The sequence below is a fragment of the Corvus cornix genome, chromosome 11, assembly GCF_000738735.6.
Source record: "Corvus cornix cornix isolate S_Up_H32 chromosome 11, ASM73873v5, whole genome shotgun sequence".
Lineage (NCBI taxonomy): Eukaryota > Metazoa > Chordata > Aves > Passeriformes > Corvidae > Corvus > Corvus cornix.
Window position 1 is genome coordinate 3,573,501 of NC_046341.1, and position 18,522 is coordinate 3,592,022.

Here is an 18,522-nt window from a genome sequence, read left to right on the forward strand (position 1 = left end):
ATGAAACACCGACTTGTCAACCAGACCATAGCACCAAGTGCCACGTCCAGTGTTCCCTTAAACACCTCCATAGCCGCTGACTCCACCGCCTCCCGGGGCAGCCCAATGGTTAAGAAATTCCTCCCAAAGTCCAACCTCAACCGCACCTGGTGCAGCTTGGCATTGTGCCCAGCATGATTCCACGGTTCTAAAGTCCAGCACAGCGACGGGCGGTGTCGGGGGAGCTCCGGGCCATGAGGAACGCCGGCCCCGCCCGGGGAGGGGCGGCCGGTGACCTCGGTGCGCCACACTCAACATGGCGGCCGACACACCCACAGCCCCGCCACACTTTCCTCGCTTCCCATTGGCGGGGCGCGCTGTCAGTCTGCGGTCGCAACCAATCAGCGCGCGCGGAGCAGCCCGGCGGGCGGTGCCGCGGCCTGCGGCGGTGTGCGGGATGAGCCGGCTGTGCCCGCGCCTGGGCCCGCGCTCGCTGCTCTGGGCCGCGCGGGGCCCGCATCGCCTCTCGTCGGGCGCTCCTCCGGGCATGGAGGAGCTGCTGCGCCGCTCGGTGCCGCCGCTGCCACCCTACGAGACCAAGGAGAAGGCGCCGCCGCCCGCCGAGCTCCGCGGCGCGGAGTTCGTGCGGTTCTACCGCGCGCTGCAGCCCGGGCCGCCCCGCGCCGAGCTCCTCACCCGCCTGGCCCGCGACTTCGGCGTGGAGCACGGGCGGGTGGCCGAGGCCGCCGCCAAGGTGCTGCAGGCCCGCGAGCAGCGCAGGGAGCTGGGGGCGCTGCTGCAGGCCGAGGACCGGCTCCGGTACTACCTGAACCCCCAGTACCGCGGGCTCTTCCAGCACCTGGGCCGCCTCGAGGGCGGGCTGCGCTTCCTCGTGGAGCTCAGGGCCGACCTGATGGAGGGGCTGGCGAGCAAGGCGGTGGATGGGGCCCACGTCAAGGTGAGGGCTGGCCTGGGTGTCTCTAGAGGGAGTGTGGGGGGATGTGGTTTGGGGCTTGCTGCTCGTGGTGCTACTCGTGGAGCCACGTTGGGCTGGGAAGTGTCCCGTGAGCCCAGTTCACTGTTGGGGTCTCTATGGGTCCCTCAGTTCAGGGAGGGAATGTCAGGAAGGACACTGAAACGCTGGAGTGGTTCAAGGGAAGGGGAAGGCTTTAGAGGCCAAGACCGATGGAGAGCAGCTGGGGGGGCTCAGCATGGAGAAAAGGAGGCTCGGGGGGCACCTTCTGGCTCTCTGTAACTCCGTGGCAGGAGGGGGCAGCCAGGGGGGTCGGGCTCTGACAGGATGAGGGGGAACGGCCTCAAGCCGTGCCAAGAGAGGTTCAGGTTGGACACCGGGAAGAATTTCTCCACATAAAGGGTAATTAAACATTGGAACAGACCCAGAGAGGTGGTGGAGTCCCCATCCTTGGAGGTATTCAAGAAACAACTGCATATGGCACTTAGTTGGTTGACAAGGCGGTGATGGGTCAACGATTGGACTCGATGATCCCAGATGTCTTTTCCATCAAATGATTCCATGATTCTCTAGAGAGACACGAGTGAACACTTTCCCACAGGCTGTGGCATCAGTGAGAGCTGCCCTGTGCTGACACTCAGGAAGGAAGTGGCCCCTGGTGTGAAGCAATGGCATTTCCAGAGTGGCAGTGGGAAGTGCTGGCACGTAATACATTGTTTTAAAAGTTAATTTACAGTAATGCTGAGCTTGATTATTTTTCATGATGCTCTTGCAGTTTTTGTCGTGTCTGTATTATGTTCTTTTCATGTGTTCTGTTCCTTCTTTTCACCACAGGACACTGATTTTCCACTGCCCTTATAAACAGTTGAATTTCTGATGAGCCCTTGCAATGCACAGAGTGAAATTTGCTGAAAATCTGTTTCATGGGTGCAGTTCTTCCTCTTGCTGTTCAGAACCCTCTCACCTGCAACACTTTTACTTTTTCTGTGCCACCATTTTCCTCTTGAGATTTGTTACATTTTGCTTGCTTACTTATATTTCAGCCCTTGAAATATGAGTCTGGTGAAAAATTCACAACATTATGATTTCAGGTAGCAAATCATCCAGCAATTGCTTTTAAAATATTCTTCATCTTTCCATATGATTTAGAAAAAGTCAGTGAAAAGTTCAAGTTGCTGGCAAAAGATAAGGAAAAAGAGCATTTTTGTCAAATTGATTTCTATATAAATTAAGCAGTGGTTGGAGTGTATTTGTAATCTTGGTCTTGTGTTGGTCTGCTGGAAGACAAGAAGCACCATTATTGTTTAAAGGTTTTTCTATAAGAAAAGTGTTTGCTATTTGCCTATCAAAAGTCCTGTGTAGCCATTTCATTAGTGCAAAGTTGATTTCAATTCTAACATAAAGACAAATGTGCAATGAGAGTTTTACAACCTCTGTATATTTGTGTCTGCACTGACAAGGAAATGTGGAAATAAAATTAAATGGATCTTCTTGATGCTGGTGGAGAATTACAGAATGCATTATGCGGCCTAGTGGGATTTTGGGTTTGCTCAAACTGCCTAAAATATTTCTTAGACAGTCCTTAGTTTTTACTTTGTAATTTGAAAGACCTATTAAAACAGGGATTGCCCATTGTTGTGTTGTAAATATGAAATATTTTTCTATTTCCTCAGCACTATCAGCATGAAAGCAGCTTGGACTGCTCAGATATTGGGTGATGAAGGATTTCTATTTTGTGTTTGTTCAGCAGATTGCAGTAAAATATTACATTTAAGTGATTAAGTCACTTGAAAGTGCTTGAGCATGCTTTACTCATTGTCCAAATGAGCAGAAATGGGGGGGGGGGGAGGGAGAAGAAATAATGATTTCAATTTTAAGAACAAAATGTCCAATAATATCAACCACAAGAGCTAGGAGAGTTTTCAGCACTGCCATTATCACTGCAGTAATTACTGTTAGCAATAAAAACGCAGAACCCAGTCCCCTTTAATTTGTGTCACTATTGAATCTTATTTTGCTAGTGGGGATATTTTTGCAGTATCTCACCAGGGATATTCTCTATGTAGATTCTGGAGGTAATTTGTGGGGAAAAAAACTCCGACAAATAAAACCCCCCAAGCCCCCTCCCAAAACAAACCCAGTCAACCCCCCCACCACAGCCACCTTCAACTACTTGGCAGTATCAGAGCAGATCTGTAAGTCCCAAATGAAGTAAGTCAGGTTGAAAACTTCAAACATTCCAACCCCATGGGAAAACTCAACTCCTGTGAGGGGTCTTTTATTTAGTAGTTTGAGAGGGAAAGTGAAATAGTTCCCTCATCAGAGAGGCAGTTCTTTGTAATAAAAAAAAATTAATTGGAGTTTTTCATGAGAGTTTTCCCATTTGTTGCCCAAGAAATAGGTACTTGATGTGAAGATTAAAAAGCCTCTAATTTGCTGTCTCCTAGCAAGAACACAGAATGAGAGAAAAATAATCACAATTTATTAGACTTGGCTAATAGAAATTGAAGTATAGCTGGTAATTTGAAATACTAATCTGACTATGTCTCATTGCTCAAATTTAAGACTGGGATGCTGAATAATGGATGTGCTTGCTTTTCTTTTTAATGAAGTGTTGCAGATGTAATTTTTATGACTAAAAAGGCCTCTGAAATGAAAATAAAAATTTACTTACCACTAAGTTTACAAAATAAAAGAACCTGCCACTAAATCTACAAAATAAGAGACCCAAACTTGAGCCTGTCCTTATTGGAGTGAAGCTTTTTGGAAATGTGCTGTACACTGAGATATTAAACACAAGTCAGAATCTTGTTTAGATGACTTGATTTAAACACAGTTTTGGATAGTGAAAACTTCTATGTCCTTCTGCACTAAAAAGTTCTGTCATCACAGAATCATGGAATCCCAGACTGGTTTGGGTTGGAAAGGACCTTAAAGCCCATCCACTCCCACCCCTGCCATGGGCAGGGACACCTTCCACTACCAGGGGTGCTCCAAGCCCTGTCCAACCTGGCCTTGGACACTTCCAGGGATGGGGCAGCCACAGGTTCTCTGGGTAGCCTGTGCCAGGGCCTCCCCACCCTCCCAGGGAAGAATTTCTCCCTAAGACCCACTGAAAACCTGTCCTCCGTCAGCTCAAGGCCATGCCCTCATGTCCTGTTGCTCCATGCTCAGCTGGGAGTGGACTCAATGATGGTGGCAGGTCCCTTCCACAAGGAGCCATTCAAATTCCCGCACAGTGCCCTGTTGTTGTATAAAACTTTATTATTTACCACTGACAGGTTGTTTTGAGTTGTAATTCCCCATATACAATATTCCTCCCCAAATCCTTACTGAAAGCACATCTGCTTCACTTGCTTGTTTGGTTACAACTGCATGGTTTTCCTCCAGCTGCACCGTGGAGCTGCAGTAGCCCTGTCTGAGAACAGCCCTCAGTTCCACTTCCATCCATGTGGAGAATGCTGAACCTCCAAAGGAGCAAAACTCCAATGCTTCCCACTCCTCCATTTTCCATGCAGGGTAACTGGCTCTTTCCCACGTCAATCCGTGCTGTCTGAGCCTTGTTCCTGCCAGGAGATGCAGAGCAGAATGTCAAAATGCTGCCAGCAGCAGTGCAGCCATCCGGTTTCCCCTCTGCCTGCTGGACTGCAGCTGAAATGCTGTTCAAAAAGCACATGGATGACAAGAGAGCCATAAGGATCTGTTGCTTTGCCCCCACATCTGACAACTCCAGCTCATTTCTATGGTTTACAGTGTGCCCCTACAAAAGAAAACAAACCAAACAATCCTGGAATGCCTGGAAATTTTCACTACACCAAGGGATATTTGACCGAAGTGATTTATGGTTATTACCTAAAAACTTCAGAGTTGGGCTTCAGAAATGAGAATTCACAAGGGAGGTACCTTAAAGTCAGAATAAAAAAAACAATCAGAATATATTTGTATAGGAAGAAGGTATTGAAAAAAAATTCATGCATGACAGAGTTTATGCAAATGAATGTTTCTTCTGGGTTTGAAAATTTTAGTTTTTCTAGTGTGTTAAGGAATAAACCCATTCTTTCATTCAGTCTTGGAATACTTGTAGCAGTTGCTTTGGCCAGCAGAAACCTTCTTTGATGTGTGTCTTTACAAGTGCCTCTGCAGCTTTCATCATGGTTAGGTTATAATAGGAAATATTTTTGCTTTTTATGACAGTCCTGAGACTACATCTGAGCTTAATAAAAATGGTTCTGGTTTTCTGATTAGATTTTTATTTTTTTTCCTGTTGTTTTTCTTTTAATTTAGCAAGCTAAAGTACATTGGAGCTTAATTTTTATCTCTTTTATGTGCAGCAGTAGCTATTTAACAAAGGTTTGAATATAAGATGAAGAGTTTTTGTTGAAGTAAATGGTTACTATGTTAGTTTCAGGTGAGCCCGTGTTTCTGATCAGGCTGTTGGTAAGTTGGTGCTGGTATCGCACTGTGTCCTGTGTACAAGGCAAATGGAAGAAAGAAAAACAAGCTCTGGAATCTCTTCTAGGGATATTCATGCTGTGCTGAGTTCAAGAATACTTATTAAATTCGAATAAATTTAGACAGGAAATCTTTAATAATACAGGCAGCAGGAAACTGGTAGGGAATATAAAAATTACTTACAATGAATGTTTCTGAAAGGATTTGACATTGAGTTGGGTTTCATCTCTCATACTGTTCCAAAGCTGGTTTGATTTTTCAGTTCTATTGTCTTATGCTGCTGGTTTTTATTTTACTTGCTCAAAATTTTTCATATTTTTAGAGAAGGAAAATTCTGGAAAGCCTCTGGTTCTGTCTGTATCTTGTTGCAAAATGTTTCCGTGGTATTTAAATCTGAGCAACTGCAGCCTTGTGGTCAATCAAGGTTGGCTTTACTCACATTCCCATGTTGTACCTTGCTTGTTTAGCAGCTAATTCCATCGTTGTTCTGTTTGCAGGAGATGAATGGAGTTCTCAAGAACATGCTCTCAGAGTGGTTCTCCACGGGATTCCTCAACTTGGAGCGGGTCACGTGGCAATCTCCTTGTGAAGTACTCCAGAAAATTAGTGAGTAAGTGCTAGAGGCTGGAAAGAGTCCTTGGTGAAGAGGTGACGAACTGCTTGGGACTGCAGAGATCCACTGTTTTCAGGACTCTGCTTTTCTGAACCATAGGCAAAGTATAATTATGAAATATTTGCATTAACACGCCGTAGAGCCCAATTTTAAAAGCTGATTGGAGTAAAGAATAAAGGGGATCATTTGTGCCATAATTTGATCCTGCAGCTCCCACACTGCACTGGTAGATTGCTGTCTTGTCTTCCAACTTTCTCAGTTTCCCACATTCCCACATTGCCAGAGGTGCTGCAGTTGTTTTGCCTGGAACTGGTGAGGTGCACAGGATCACGTGTAAATTACATGTGAAGAGAGCACCTTGGTTTTTATACAATGTGCTCTACAACATTGATTCCTGAATCTACAACATTGATTCCTGAATTTCTGTCTAACAGTCAAAGTTGTGATGAAGTTGAAAATGACTGAAAGCAAGTTATGTTGTAGGCCACCTTGTTGTATAAAATCTTGAAAAATAACCTCTAGAATGTTCTGAAAGTACGCGACTTAAGTGCTGATGAGGCAAAGAGATCTTGTACAAGCTAAATTGTTTAAAATAAAAATAATTCCTAATGTTTAATTAATCCTCAAGGTAATTTGGCAAGCACACTAGTGAGTGGGTGTGCAATGTTCCTTTACAATCCACTTTGTCACAGCTTGCTGACAATTTTAAGTTATTCACTTACAGCCTAATTCTCCTTTTTTGATTGGGAAGTTTTGTCACTGACAACAGTGGGAAAAGTGCTGAGCTTGTAGGGCAGCTGACCTCTATTTTTAAATGTAATAATAACAACAACAATAATAATAATTAATAATAATTCTTAAAAAAATTTTCTCCTTGAGTTCTGAAGCTGTGCACCCTGTCAGAAACTGGGTTGATATGAAGCGTCGAGTTGGGGCCTATAGAAGATGCTACTTCTTTTCTCACTGTGCAATCCCAGGAGAGCCATTGATAGTCCTGCACGTGGCACTAACCAGTGACATCTCCAGCAGCATCCAGGTACAGCCACTGATGCATTTAGTACACAGCAACGTGCTCAGATTGCAGTGTGCTTATTTAAATATCCACAATTCTGTATAATTTGGCAATATTTGCTTTTGTTTCATCTTTTAAGAGATGAGAGAATTGGCAGGTAAAAATTACAGGGGTATTTTGTCTATCTTGCGTATTATGTAAATTGAAATTTTTTGCTCAAGAGCAAGAAGAATAAGAAAAGATTAGAAGTAAAGTAGAGCAAATGAGATAAACATTTCAAAGTGGTTGAAATTAATTCTGAAAGTTTGAACCACGTTATAATTTTTTACCTGCACGTGCTAATGTCTAAGCAGCTCTTTCTACTTTTTCATTAGATTTTTATTGTCAATGAATAAAACAGTGGGGAAAAGTGTTAATGCATTTAAAAGTTAAAAAGAAAGACCTCCTCCCCATAATGATGATAATAACTAATACTAACATTTTAAAATTTTTAATCCTTTTTTTCCCAGACCATAGTGAAAGAAGTGCCGCCTTTAGAGACAGAAGATGCAGACAAAATCACAACAGCAATTTTCTACTCTATCAGTTTGACTCAGCAGGGCCTGCAGGGGGTGGAACTCGGGACTCACCTCATCAAAAGAGTTGTCAAAGAGCTGCAGGTGAGTGTGGCAAGGGGGCCTCAGGGTCTGTTTGCTCAGCATGGCTTAGTTCCCACCTGGTGTCACTGCTCAGGCCAGGAGCTCCTGGGGCTTCCCCTGGAACTTCTTCCCAGAGCAGCCTTTGGAGGTGTGGAGAGTTGGGAGAACATTTCCTGCTCTTGGTTGATGTCTGCCAGGTGTAGATTCTGTTCCAGAGGTGACGTGTTCTGTGTAAACTCCTTGTGTTTGCCTAATCCTGTGTGGGCCGCCTGAAGTCAAACAAGAACATTTCTGTTGAAGGTGGCTTTGACACAGCTTTATTCCGCAGTGTGGGCTCTGATGGAATTCACTGTTGCCTCTCAGTTGCGTGGGAAGAGCCTGATCAACATATTCTCTTCAAAGTACCTGACAGTGCCTTTTCCAAAATCTTACAGCTGCTCCAGGAACAGTAATACTTCCTGTTCGTTAATTAGTTCATTGTTTTGTTTGTTATATTGAATTGCCACTGGTTATTTATGCAGTGTGCATGCATGCCTTGAATACCTCTATTTAGAAAAATGGAGAGAGATTTCTTTGCCCAGGCATGGCTTGCAATATAGTAAAGAAAATGTTTTAAAAGGCAAAAGAATCTTTTACTTTCTGCCACTCAGTTCTCTGAATTTAGATAATATCATTACGTGCGAAGGGATTATTGTTAATAGCTTTAGTACTTGCAGAAACTTCTTCCAAGCCACTGGAGAAAGGACTGAAAATTCATTCAGAGTGGTGTGAAAGAGACAGTCGCATTCCTGCACTGAGCACGTTATTTTATTTAATAGTCTTTACTACTTAAATTGCTGACAAAGCTACCTCTTAAAAGTAATGATCACTACTTGTGTTTATATTCATTGTTTCACATCTGGATTAGTAACGATGTCTGGAAAACTGTCTGTGATTTAGAACTTCAGTTCCACTCACAAAAATAACTTAAAATTGGATGCTTGAAACTACTACTGCCAGAAAGTGATAGATCACTAAATTGCTGAATCATAGCTGGCTGCCCTGAAGTATTTTATTTTATTTTATTTTATTTTATTTTATTTTATTTTATTTTATTTTATTTTATTTGTAATGGATATTTTGGCTGAATTTTGTTGCTTCTTGCTTTTGGAATGGCTTTTAGATTAATTGTTGAAAGTGCAGTAGTCCAGGTATAATTAGACTCTGCCATCTGTCTGATCTTGACTGAGGGGAAATTGGAATAAATTCATGCAGTTATCTGCTTTCGCATCTGAAAAATAATTTCTGGGTAATTGAGTTGCTCTCATAAAATAACCCTATTGACATTGTATCTGACCATCACTAATTGCTTGCAACACCAGCAAAGTTGTGAGTTATAAAGTCAAACAGACACATCATACTTAGATAACCTAATGCAAGACTTAAAATTTGGTGTGTCCAACAGAAGGGTGTGTTTTGTATTTATACTTAGGACAAAGTTTTTACATTTCAGTGTTGTAAAATCCATCCCCTCTTCAGTGTTTATCATAGGAAACTGAGATGCCTTTAAATACATTTTAATCATAAAATTAATGCCTCAATCTTAAAGAACTTCTTTAATATTGAAAACTTGAGTGCTTTCCATGCAATGCCAAAGGTGGAGACCTTCATCCCTACTCGTACTTCCTACATTGCTTAAAGGTGTTGTGAAAAACGCTCCGGTAGGAAATTCTAATGTGGGAATTGGACATGGACTGAGGTGTTAATGTGTAGTCTGGATCTAAAGGTCTAACAACTCCATGCATTGCCTCTACACCCTTCCTGTTTGGAGTGGAACCGCTGTAGGGCTAAAGAAAATAGAAAGGATAGTCCAGGAATATTTATCCATTGTGGATGTGGCTGTCTAATAGTTTTTTCTTCACTCTTTGATGTTAGTATTTTTCTCTTTCCTGTTCTCCCACTCCTTCATGCTTCCTCCACCTTCATTCCAAAGTACTGTCCTCGAATTTGTTTTCTTGAATGGTGCAAGAACCATCTCCTATTGCATATTTTATGTCCGTGAAGTGACCCTAAATCACTGTCCTGTTGTTCCCAGAATTGTTTGATGCACTTCTACAAGGCCTCCTCATTCAGCTTCAGCTGCAAACGTTGTGCCTCCCATCTCAGTGGGCTTCACCCCTCAGAGAGAAGCCCTCTGTATTTCAGCTTCAAAACACTTCCACTGCGGAATTTCTACAAAGTCGGGATTGTTCAGGGCAGAGGCATGCAATGAGTAATACTCTTGGCAGCCTGTGTTGCCTGGCTCCCAAAATTCTGGAAGTCCTTTTTCTGTGGATTAATTGCTCACATGTGCTCTCTTTCTCTCTGGTCAGGTGTAAGCAGAGGACTTTACAAGGTTGTCTCTATTCAGGTTGGACATAATTCTTTGGAGCAGAAGGGACAAATGGTGCAGCAGGAGTGCTGAGTGGACTTGGTGACAGCAGCTGAAACAATACAGCCTCAGTAAAAAAAGTCCTGGGTCAAAAATTACCTCTCATTAAGCCAGCGTCCAGCAGCCTTTGTAAAAATAGATGGGTGAGGTCTCTGATAGGAGGAGGATTTTTTATATCACCTTTGCATGGCTTTGCAATAAACAAATCTTTTTTTCAAGTGCTGCTAAATCACCAAGTGTTCCAGGTTACAGAAGTTGAGACTCTCTTTAATTTAACTTATAATAAAATGCCTTGGGAAGAGGAGAGCATTTGAAAGGGTTAAGGATTTTGTTTTTCATTTTATTTAAATTGATGATTAAGACACTTTTATAACTTGCCATTTGAGTTAACTTTTGTGGACGTCTGTTTGATCTGCAGAATTCTATTTGATTTATGTTTTCTTAAGGTGCTGCAAACTCCTAACACTTCTTTTATCCTCCAGTAAAAATCCTTTACCTGACTTTTACCTTAGCGTAACCTGCTCTGACACTTCTACCTGTAAGTGCCACTGTAACCTCCAAACTGACATCCCAGCTGTCATTCTTCATGAGGAAAACTCCAAATTGGACCTGTCATGAATGTGTATCATTAGATCAGGAAAAGACATGCACAAAGTTAGGAGTGTGCTGAGAACCCCTCTGCACTGAAGCCTTCATCTGACAGGATTTCAAAAAACTTCACTGGAACCTTGATCTAGCAGGTATCTAAGCTAAAAAATTATGGCTATGAATTCAGTTAGTACCATACTCCTTAAAATCTCATGAATGCACAATTAAAATAGAATTTAATTTTTTAGAAAATTTTTAGCAAATGTTTGCTAATTTGCCTGGTCACATATTCTGCTCAACATGAGCCCGTGTAGGGCAGCACTCCTCACCTTCAAAGAGTGCCAAGCACTGATTCCCTCCTGAAAGCATTCCTTGCAAATGGGTTTTTCTTAGGATTGTTGGGAAAACTAGTGAGGATTGTTGCACCCCAGTGCTGAGCACTGTTAGTCTGAGGCCCTGTGTACAAATTGATGGCCACTGCTTTGGGGTTTCATTAATTTAAGCAGATGGAGGATGGATAAAATTGAGGCACAGAAATGGATCCTCAGTGTCCTCTCTTTCTACGTGCACAGTTTGCGACTGGAATCCTTAATCTTTACCTGGATGTTAAGATTTGGCATTTGCCACAGGAATTGTTCTGTATAACTGGGTAAAGGGGGAGGAGATACGCTGGAGATCAGAATTGGACCTGGTGTTACCTACAAAGGGCATCCTGGGAGAAATGGTGCTGCTCTCAGGAGCAGATTATTCCTTTTTTTGGCACTTTCTTGACAAAAGTTTGCTACACAGATAATATAGAAGGGTTTTGTGTACAGGCTTCTGTTGACGTCTGAGCATATCCTGTTGGGATTATTTTGGGATGAATTCATTAGGCCACTGATACCACTTTGATCCCTGTTCTCCCTGTACAAAGCTGGGAATAGGCTGTGTAGGCATTCCTTGCAGTCTCTTGTTTATATTAATGTATATAAAACAGGGAGCAGGCAACAGAAATGATCTCTTGTATTTCTGAAATCCAAGCTTGTGTTGTTCCCAGAAATGAATTGGATTTTGAAGCTATTTCAGACAACTGCAGAAAACCAAACAAACCCCAAACTGAGTGCAGGCAGATCATTTCTAGCAAGCTGATAGGTGCTGGTGAACGAGGAGGTGGATGGATTTCTCATTAGCCAGCCATATAATTCACAATGTGTTTATAGCCACTCTAAACAGTCTGTAGCTCTGCAGAAGGTACATCATGGCAATTCAGTCAGCAGATGACAGACACAGATAACTGTGGTGAAGCCTTTGAGAAAATGCTTAGAATTTTATAGCCTGTGGCATTTGAGGGAGAAAACTGATAGCTGCTGTGTGACTCAATAGAATGCTCAGCAATTGGTGGCAGATTTAGCTTTCTGCTTGGGCTGTTGATAATTGCTACCTTAATTTGATCTAGGTGACCTGGGGAGATCATAATTTCCAAAACAGGCTTTGATTTCATTGATGAAAAATGTGACCTTGGACTGCAGCTTTCAAGAGTGCAAGAGAGTTTCAGATGAGATATGGATAATGGGAGAAATCTCTGCTTTTCTGCAAGGAAAGAAAAACGAAAACAACAACAAAAAGCAACAATCAAACACAGAAATCTAGCCCGAACAAAAGTTAGCAGCTGTTTCTTAATGTTGTGTGTGGGTTTCTGAGAGGAAAGTAAACATTAATGGGTCTCCACCAATAGCCTTAGAAACCAGCACATCAATTTAGCAAAGCATAAATGTGCTCACTCCACTGCATTTACTTATTTTTCCACAAGAAATGGCTGCCTCAGATAAGCTTCTAAATAAAGCTTTTATCAGGTAGGTGATAGTATGTACTGTAGCTTCAAAATGGGGTCACTTTCCCATGTCTTATCTGTCCTAAGAAGTAAAAAACCCCACAATTTCCCATCTTGTGTTTTTAACAGAATAAGAGCTACTGACCTCCTGTGAAATATTTGGGGCTGTCCTGGTGAATGGGTCACTCCTGAAAGTGGTGATAAACAAGGAGCAGTCAACATTCCTAGGAATCAATGTCAGTTGCTTAATTAGGAACTTTGCACTGGTTGTTATTACTACACAGAGGGGGAAAGAAACCATTCGTTCTCACTTTTGTCATCGTGGGTGGTGCACAGGTGCCCTTGGGTTCTGCAAGCTGGGAAATGAGATTGGAATTGTTACCCTATGGAAGCAATGGACACAGCTCAGCTCCTGTGTGCAAACCTTGTTAGCTCTGTTCAGGAGCAAAACAGAATTTTCAAACACTGCTTCCTTGGCAGAGATGGTGCAGAAGAGTTCCAGACTTGACTTGGTGCTAAACAGCTTTTTCCCTTTCACCTGAAAGAAGAATTGCTGCCGCTCAAATTTCAATGCCATCTTCCTTCTTCCCCTCTCAGCTTTTAACCCTAAATAGCTGTGAAGAAATCATGAAAGAGACCTTAAGCAGTGTGTTCTCAAAGGCACTATCTTTCATAGGAATAGTAATACAGTTAATAAAAAAAAGGAAAACCTTTAAGGAGTGTAATCCCACCTTTGGGTCAAAAAGGAACACATTCTGTATTCCTTGAATCCTTGCCTAGAGGAAATAGCCTCTAAAAACTTCTTTTTTTTCCATTTCTCTTTTCATCCCCACTGCACAGCAGTAACATCTTTACTCTCTCCAGCAGCACTTGGAAGATTTCTCATGATAGGTCATTAATTTGAAAACTTTACCCCATGTATTCCTCTCTCTTGTGCTCTGTGTGTTAAAGAGGAACTTTAAATCAAAACAGAAATGAAGACCCAGAAGAATGCACCCCCATTTTGAGTTGCAGGCTGTTTGAGGGGAGCTGGCTGCTGCTGGAGGATGTGACATGGGAAGGGCACTTCTCATTACAGTGATGGGTTTCTGTGCCTCGAGGTGCATCTGCAGGTCCCTCCCAGCCCAGGCCCTTGCTGAGTTCTCATCCATCATTACTGTGTGGACAGGCAGGAGGGTCCTGGGTCATTGAATCTTCAGGAGGGAGCTGTGGCCTCCCTTCTGGGCAGAGATTCATCCACCACAGCACGAGCTGACATGCAGCAGGTCCCATTATGTGACAACCAAGTGTCTCAGCAGCTCAGCCATGTCCAGGTGCAGCAGAGCCAGCACTGCTCAGCTCTGCACTGCTGGAGGAGGGAAGGTGGAAGTGATGCTGCTCTTACCAACTGGCAAAACTGGAAGCCAGCAGCTTTTTGCCCAGGATCAAATACCTTGAAATATTTTTCTGGTGGCCTTGAAAAACTCACTTCTGTGCCATCTTTCTCCCTCCTCCTTGTCCAGCAGATCCCTGGGTCTGTGGTAGCAGTGGTGAGTCAAGGAAAGTGTAGCTGGCAGAGGGGCACCTGAGTACAATCCTCCTCCTCTGCTGTACTAATTAAGATGCTGCTGCTTTAAAGAGAAGTGGATTCCAGATGTGCTGATTAGATGAGCTGCTTGATTGAGAAACGCAATGAGGAGGTGGATGAAGCAATGAGGAGGTGGATGAGACGTGACCAAGGGAGGATTTACTGTGACCAAGGGAGGATTTACTGAGTTTGTTTGACTCTGTATTCAAATTTTATAAGGTTACTTTGAATTATTTCTGGATAAATAGTCCTTATGTCCATGGGGAAGTATTCAGTGTGGGATTAGGAAGGAAAGATGTTTGAAATCTGTGGAATTGCTTTGTTCTGTTCTCATTTTTCCATTTCTTTCACTCCAGATATATATATTTTTAATTTACTTTGTCATTGCTCTTTTTCAAAAGCAAGGGGAAAACTTTTCTAATGAGTCTGAACTGTCTACTCCACAAAATATTCTTTTAATTAAAACTTCCTTTCAGTATCTTTGCCTCTTGTAGCCATGGTCTAAGAACACAACCCTAATAAACTATTTTGTTTCATAAATGTATTCCCTGAAATTGTGCAAAGAGGTGTAAGAGATGTCTGTAAAGGAACTTTTTTATTTTATGAAATGCACATTCAAGGAAACCTCATAGTTGGATCTCACAGAGCTTGTAAAAGACATCAGCTTTGGAATTACTCTTAAGAATAAAATATCATCGTGTCCTTCAGCGGAAACTTTGAAAAAGTTTCTACTTTCCTAGTTCCTACTACTTCACTAGAACTTCACTATCTGAGTGTGGTAGTTGTAGCAGTTGTGAGCATGACCCAGTCAGGATCTCCTGGGAGCTCTGATTATAAAAATGGTGTTTTGTTCAGTAAGATACAGAAATGAGTGTTCTTAGGAAATAATTTGCTTTGTTTTCTTTATCTGGTTCTCTAAGGACCTGAAATGAGGCGTTTCTTTGTAACTTGATCTGCTTTTCCTGTCTCTTCCTGGTCCCAAAAGAATTCTTTGGCTGACACGTCTGTGTAACAGTCAGAGAACTCCAGCTCAGGGCAGCCAGTGATTTTCTGCAGGTGATCCAGCTGTAAGTCACCAAACTGCACAGCTGGCTGTGTGCCACTGTGCTGGAAGGCACAGGACAGCAGGGACGTATTTGGGAAGCTCCTGTGGGAAGGGAAAATGTGTTGTGGATATTAGAGATGGTGCTTGGCTGCAGCCTGTGGGGAAGCCGTGCCAGGCCAGCATTCCCTGGCCCCTGCACCCTCCCGGAGCAGACTGCAGATGGCAGCTGTGTGGAGCTCAGCAGTAGTGAGGAGCTGCAGCTCTCACAACCTGGCAGCACCATCTGAGCCCTGATGGCTTTTTAATGGTTACCTCGGTAATCCTCGAGGTAGAAAAAGTGCCGTTCGTAGTCATTTAAAGACAATTTTCTGCTGACATTAAGATGTGTCTGTAATGTTGAAGAATGTCTTGGTTCTTAGCACTTCTTCTGTTGGAGCAGTAATTAAACCAACACTGGGGTGCTTTCAGCTCAGTTCTCTCTTCCCTCTGTTCCTTTGCCCCCCACTCCTCCAGCAGATTTGCCTGATGTATTTTGTGTTAATTCCAAGTGAGTTTATTCTTCGCACTGGTGTGCCCCAAAACTAATACACAGTTTTCCTGTGTGTTTTGCTTTACATGATTTCATAGTTAGCAGGGTTTAATCAGAAATTAGTAGGAGTACAGAAGAAATTCTACTTGGTTAAAAAGTGTTATACTTGCAGTAAAAAAAAATATTCACACACTGTATTTCTTACTGATTTAGGGAATATCATGGAAGGTAGATGGCCTGTGTAAAGAACTTCACTCAAAACTTCAGGAAATACTTCTTTCCATAAAAATCTACAAATAGTACCTCATGATTTTACAATAGAATGAAATAATAAACTGTCCTTGATTTAACAAAAAAAGATAGTTATATATGAAAAATAAATAGCGTTTAAATGGTTTCCAAAGCTTGTATGTCTATTTTAAGAAAAGATTCCCTTCAGAATCACTTCTTTATGGCCTGTGATTCTATTTGTTTATTTCTGCCTATAAAAGCAGAACGCAGTGGTGGTAAGCACTGCATAAGTACTTTTATAGAGATTGTGTGTGAGGAATGTCATTCAGTCACTGTTAAAGTTTTCTGGGTGTTCCCAGTGCCTTCTCATCACTAACCTGTTACTGCCAGGGTGATATTTCACCTTTTTTCTGTGTCCATGTGTATCAGTTCCTTCTCAGAATCCATGGTCTCCACCTGCCATAAAGCAAAGGCCATCAGCTGCCCTTTCACTGAAACTTCTCTGTGTCAGTCATGACCAAACTCATGGTTTGTTTTTTTTTTTCCTCTCTTTTTGTCTGCAGAAAGAACTTCCTCAGATAAAAGTTTTTTCCACACTTTCACCTATCCCAGGATTCACAAAATGGCTCGTTGGTCTCCTCTCCTCCCAGGCAAAAGAACAGGGAAGGAATGAACTTTTTACAGAATCCGAATGGCAGGAAATCTGTGAGATCACAGGAGACTCCACCACCGAAACACTAAAGAAACTCTTGAACACCAACGAGTGGGTGAGGTCAGAGAAGCTGACTCAGGTGCTGCATCCACCCCTGATGAGACTCTGTGCCTGGTATCTGTATGGGGAGAAGCACCGAGGCTACGCCCTCAACCCGGTGGCCAATTTCCACCTGCAGAACGGCTCGGTGCTGTGGAGGATAAACTGGATGGGGGACACGAGCCCCCGGGGCATCGGGGCCTCCTGTGGCATGATGGTCAACTACAGGTACTTCCTGGAGGAGACAGCCTCCAACAGTGCCCTGTACCTGGGCTCCAAGCAGGTGCGAGCCTCCGAGCAGGTGCTGGCCTTGGTGTCCCAGTTCCAGCAGAACAGCAAGCTGTGATTCCATACCATGGACACTAACAATGAATGTTGCTCGCTGTAAAGAGCTGTAATCATCTGCAGTGTCTTTACTCAAATCAGAATGTACCTTGTAAATCAAGTGTACTCAGAGTTACCTGGGTTATCAGGGTCTTGCTTACGTGGCCGTGTACTCAAAACCTCATTGAGTCACCTCTGGTTGGAGGTTTGTGTTAAAGGGAGAGTAAAATCCTCTTAAACCAGTTACAACCCAGGGATAACCTGAATGGAAGATACCTGAGCCAGCATTATTCTGTTGGTAATAAATTGTATAAGCTGTCTTTGAAAGGAGCTGCACTTCTCTGTCATAATGCTGCTATAGATTGTTCAGAACCAAAGTACCTGGAATAAAGGTAAATTTTGGGTCAAATATATTATCAAAACCATAATCTACAGTTTTATTTCTATGATATCTGTCTTTTGCACCTTCAGAAAAATCTCATGTAAAATTTCCTGGTATTTTCCTGTTTTAATTACACTAAAACTCACTGAATCCTTGCTTTGCTGGAGCATGGAAAAGCCTTGCATTCATGTTGAAAAATCAGGATCTCAGTACAGCAGGAAGTTATGTTACATTTGTGGTTTTTGGCTGCTAAAATATAATGAGCAATAAGGAGGTGTTCAAATAGGAGAGGAGAACAAGCCAGACTGTTCCTTGGGAATTAGTTGAGAAGTTTCTAAATATATATATCTTATATTTTGGCTCTGGTAACGTTTTAAGTTGATAAGGAGCTTTTTTAATAAAGAGGTAGGTGTGATTTATAAACCAATAAAATAAACTTTCTCAATAAATCATGGCTTGTGGATTTCAGCATCTCACCTCCTTCACTTAGTGACCCTGCTTGATAACAGTTTCACCACACAAATTACTATAGAACACTCCTGTTTTTAGCAGTGGTCAGGGGATGGCTCCATTCTCTTGTTGGGCTTTCTAATCTTTCTGAACTGCCTTAGAATTCAGGTTTCAAGGTGAAATTTAGCTGCCTGTATAAATATGTACAAGGCATTCTTGGCTGGCAGGAATAGAGCAAGAGAACTCTCTCTCTGTTAAGCTCTTCAAGTTTGAGGAAACCAGGTCACTTACTTCAAGTGAAAGAGTTCTGAAATTGCAATGGTTTTGAAAGATGGTTTTATTTTGAAGCAGGAGGAGCTGTGAGGGCAATTAAATGTGCATCCTCCTGGCCAAAAAGAGCTAATGCTTCTGCTGTATTGCAGATGGAAATACAGCATAATCCCATATTCTTAACAGCTGGACTCGAAGGATAATGAGGTTTTTCCACTTGGAGCCCCAGACAATTGTATGAGAATTGGTTCAGTGACATGAAGTAATAGTAGCTTATGAGGAAGGAAAAGCAAAGCTGCTAATGCTTCGTTAACACTTCAGTTATTTCCCAGACCTCTGCCTGTAGATCTCACACAGCAGCACAGCTCTGCTCTCAGCTCACGGGAAGCAGGCTTCTCTCTTTTTTTTATTCCTACCAATCTTCAAATCAGGATAATTTGTTTGCGATCTGGGCATGGCAAACAAATTCACACCTGCACCCTGTGGTTCCAGGAGTGG

At 42.6% G+C, this 18,522-nt stretch overlaps 1 protein-coding gene across 1 annotated transcript; it reads left to right on the forward strand.

The window, feature by feature from the left end:
- The first annotated feature begins 280 nt into the window (after window positions 1-280).
- Window positions 281-17,758, forward strand: MLYCD (malonyl-CoA decarboxylase). Its single transcript, XM_019288225.2, has 5 exons — window positions 281-937; window positions 5,902-6,014; window positions 6,897-7,053; window positions 7,539-7,688; window positions 16,411-17,758. Exons 1-5 carry the CDS (start codon window positions 296-298, stop codon window positions 16,942-16,944), a joined length of 1,596 nt encoding a protein of 531 aa, XP_019143770.2. The 5' UTR covers window positions 281-295; the 3' UTR covers window positions 16,945-17,758.
- Window positions 17,759-18,522: the final 764 nt, after the last annotated feature.

Bases quoted from the DNA above. Each gene is read 5' to 3' on its own strand.
- MLYCD (XM_019288225.2), top strand. From the start codon at position 296: ATGGCGGCCGACACACCCACAGCCCCGCCACACTTTCCTCGCTTCCCA. The intron at 7,054-7,538 runs GTACAGCCACTG...TTTTTTTCCCAG, and splicing joins ACATCTCCAGCAGCATCCAG to ACCATAGTGAAAGAAGTGCC. The intron at 7,689-16,410 runs GTGAGTGTGGCA...TTTTGTCTGCAG, and splicing joins GAGTTGTCAAAGAGCTGCAG to AAAGAACTTCCTCAGATAAA.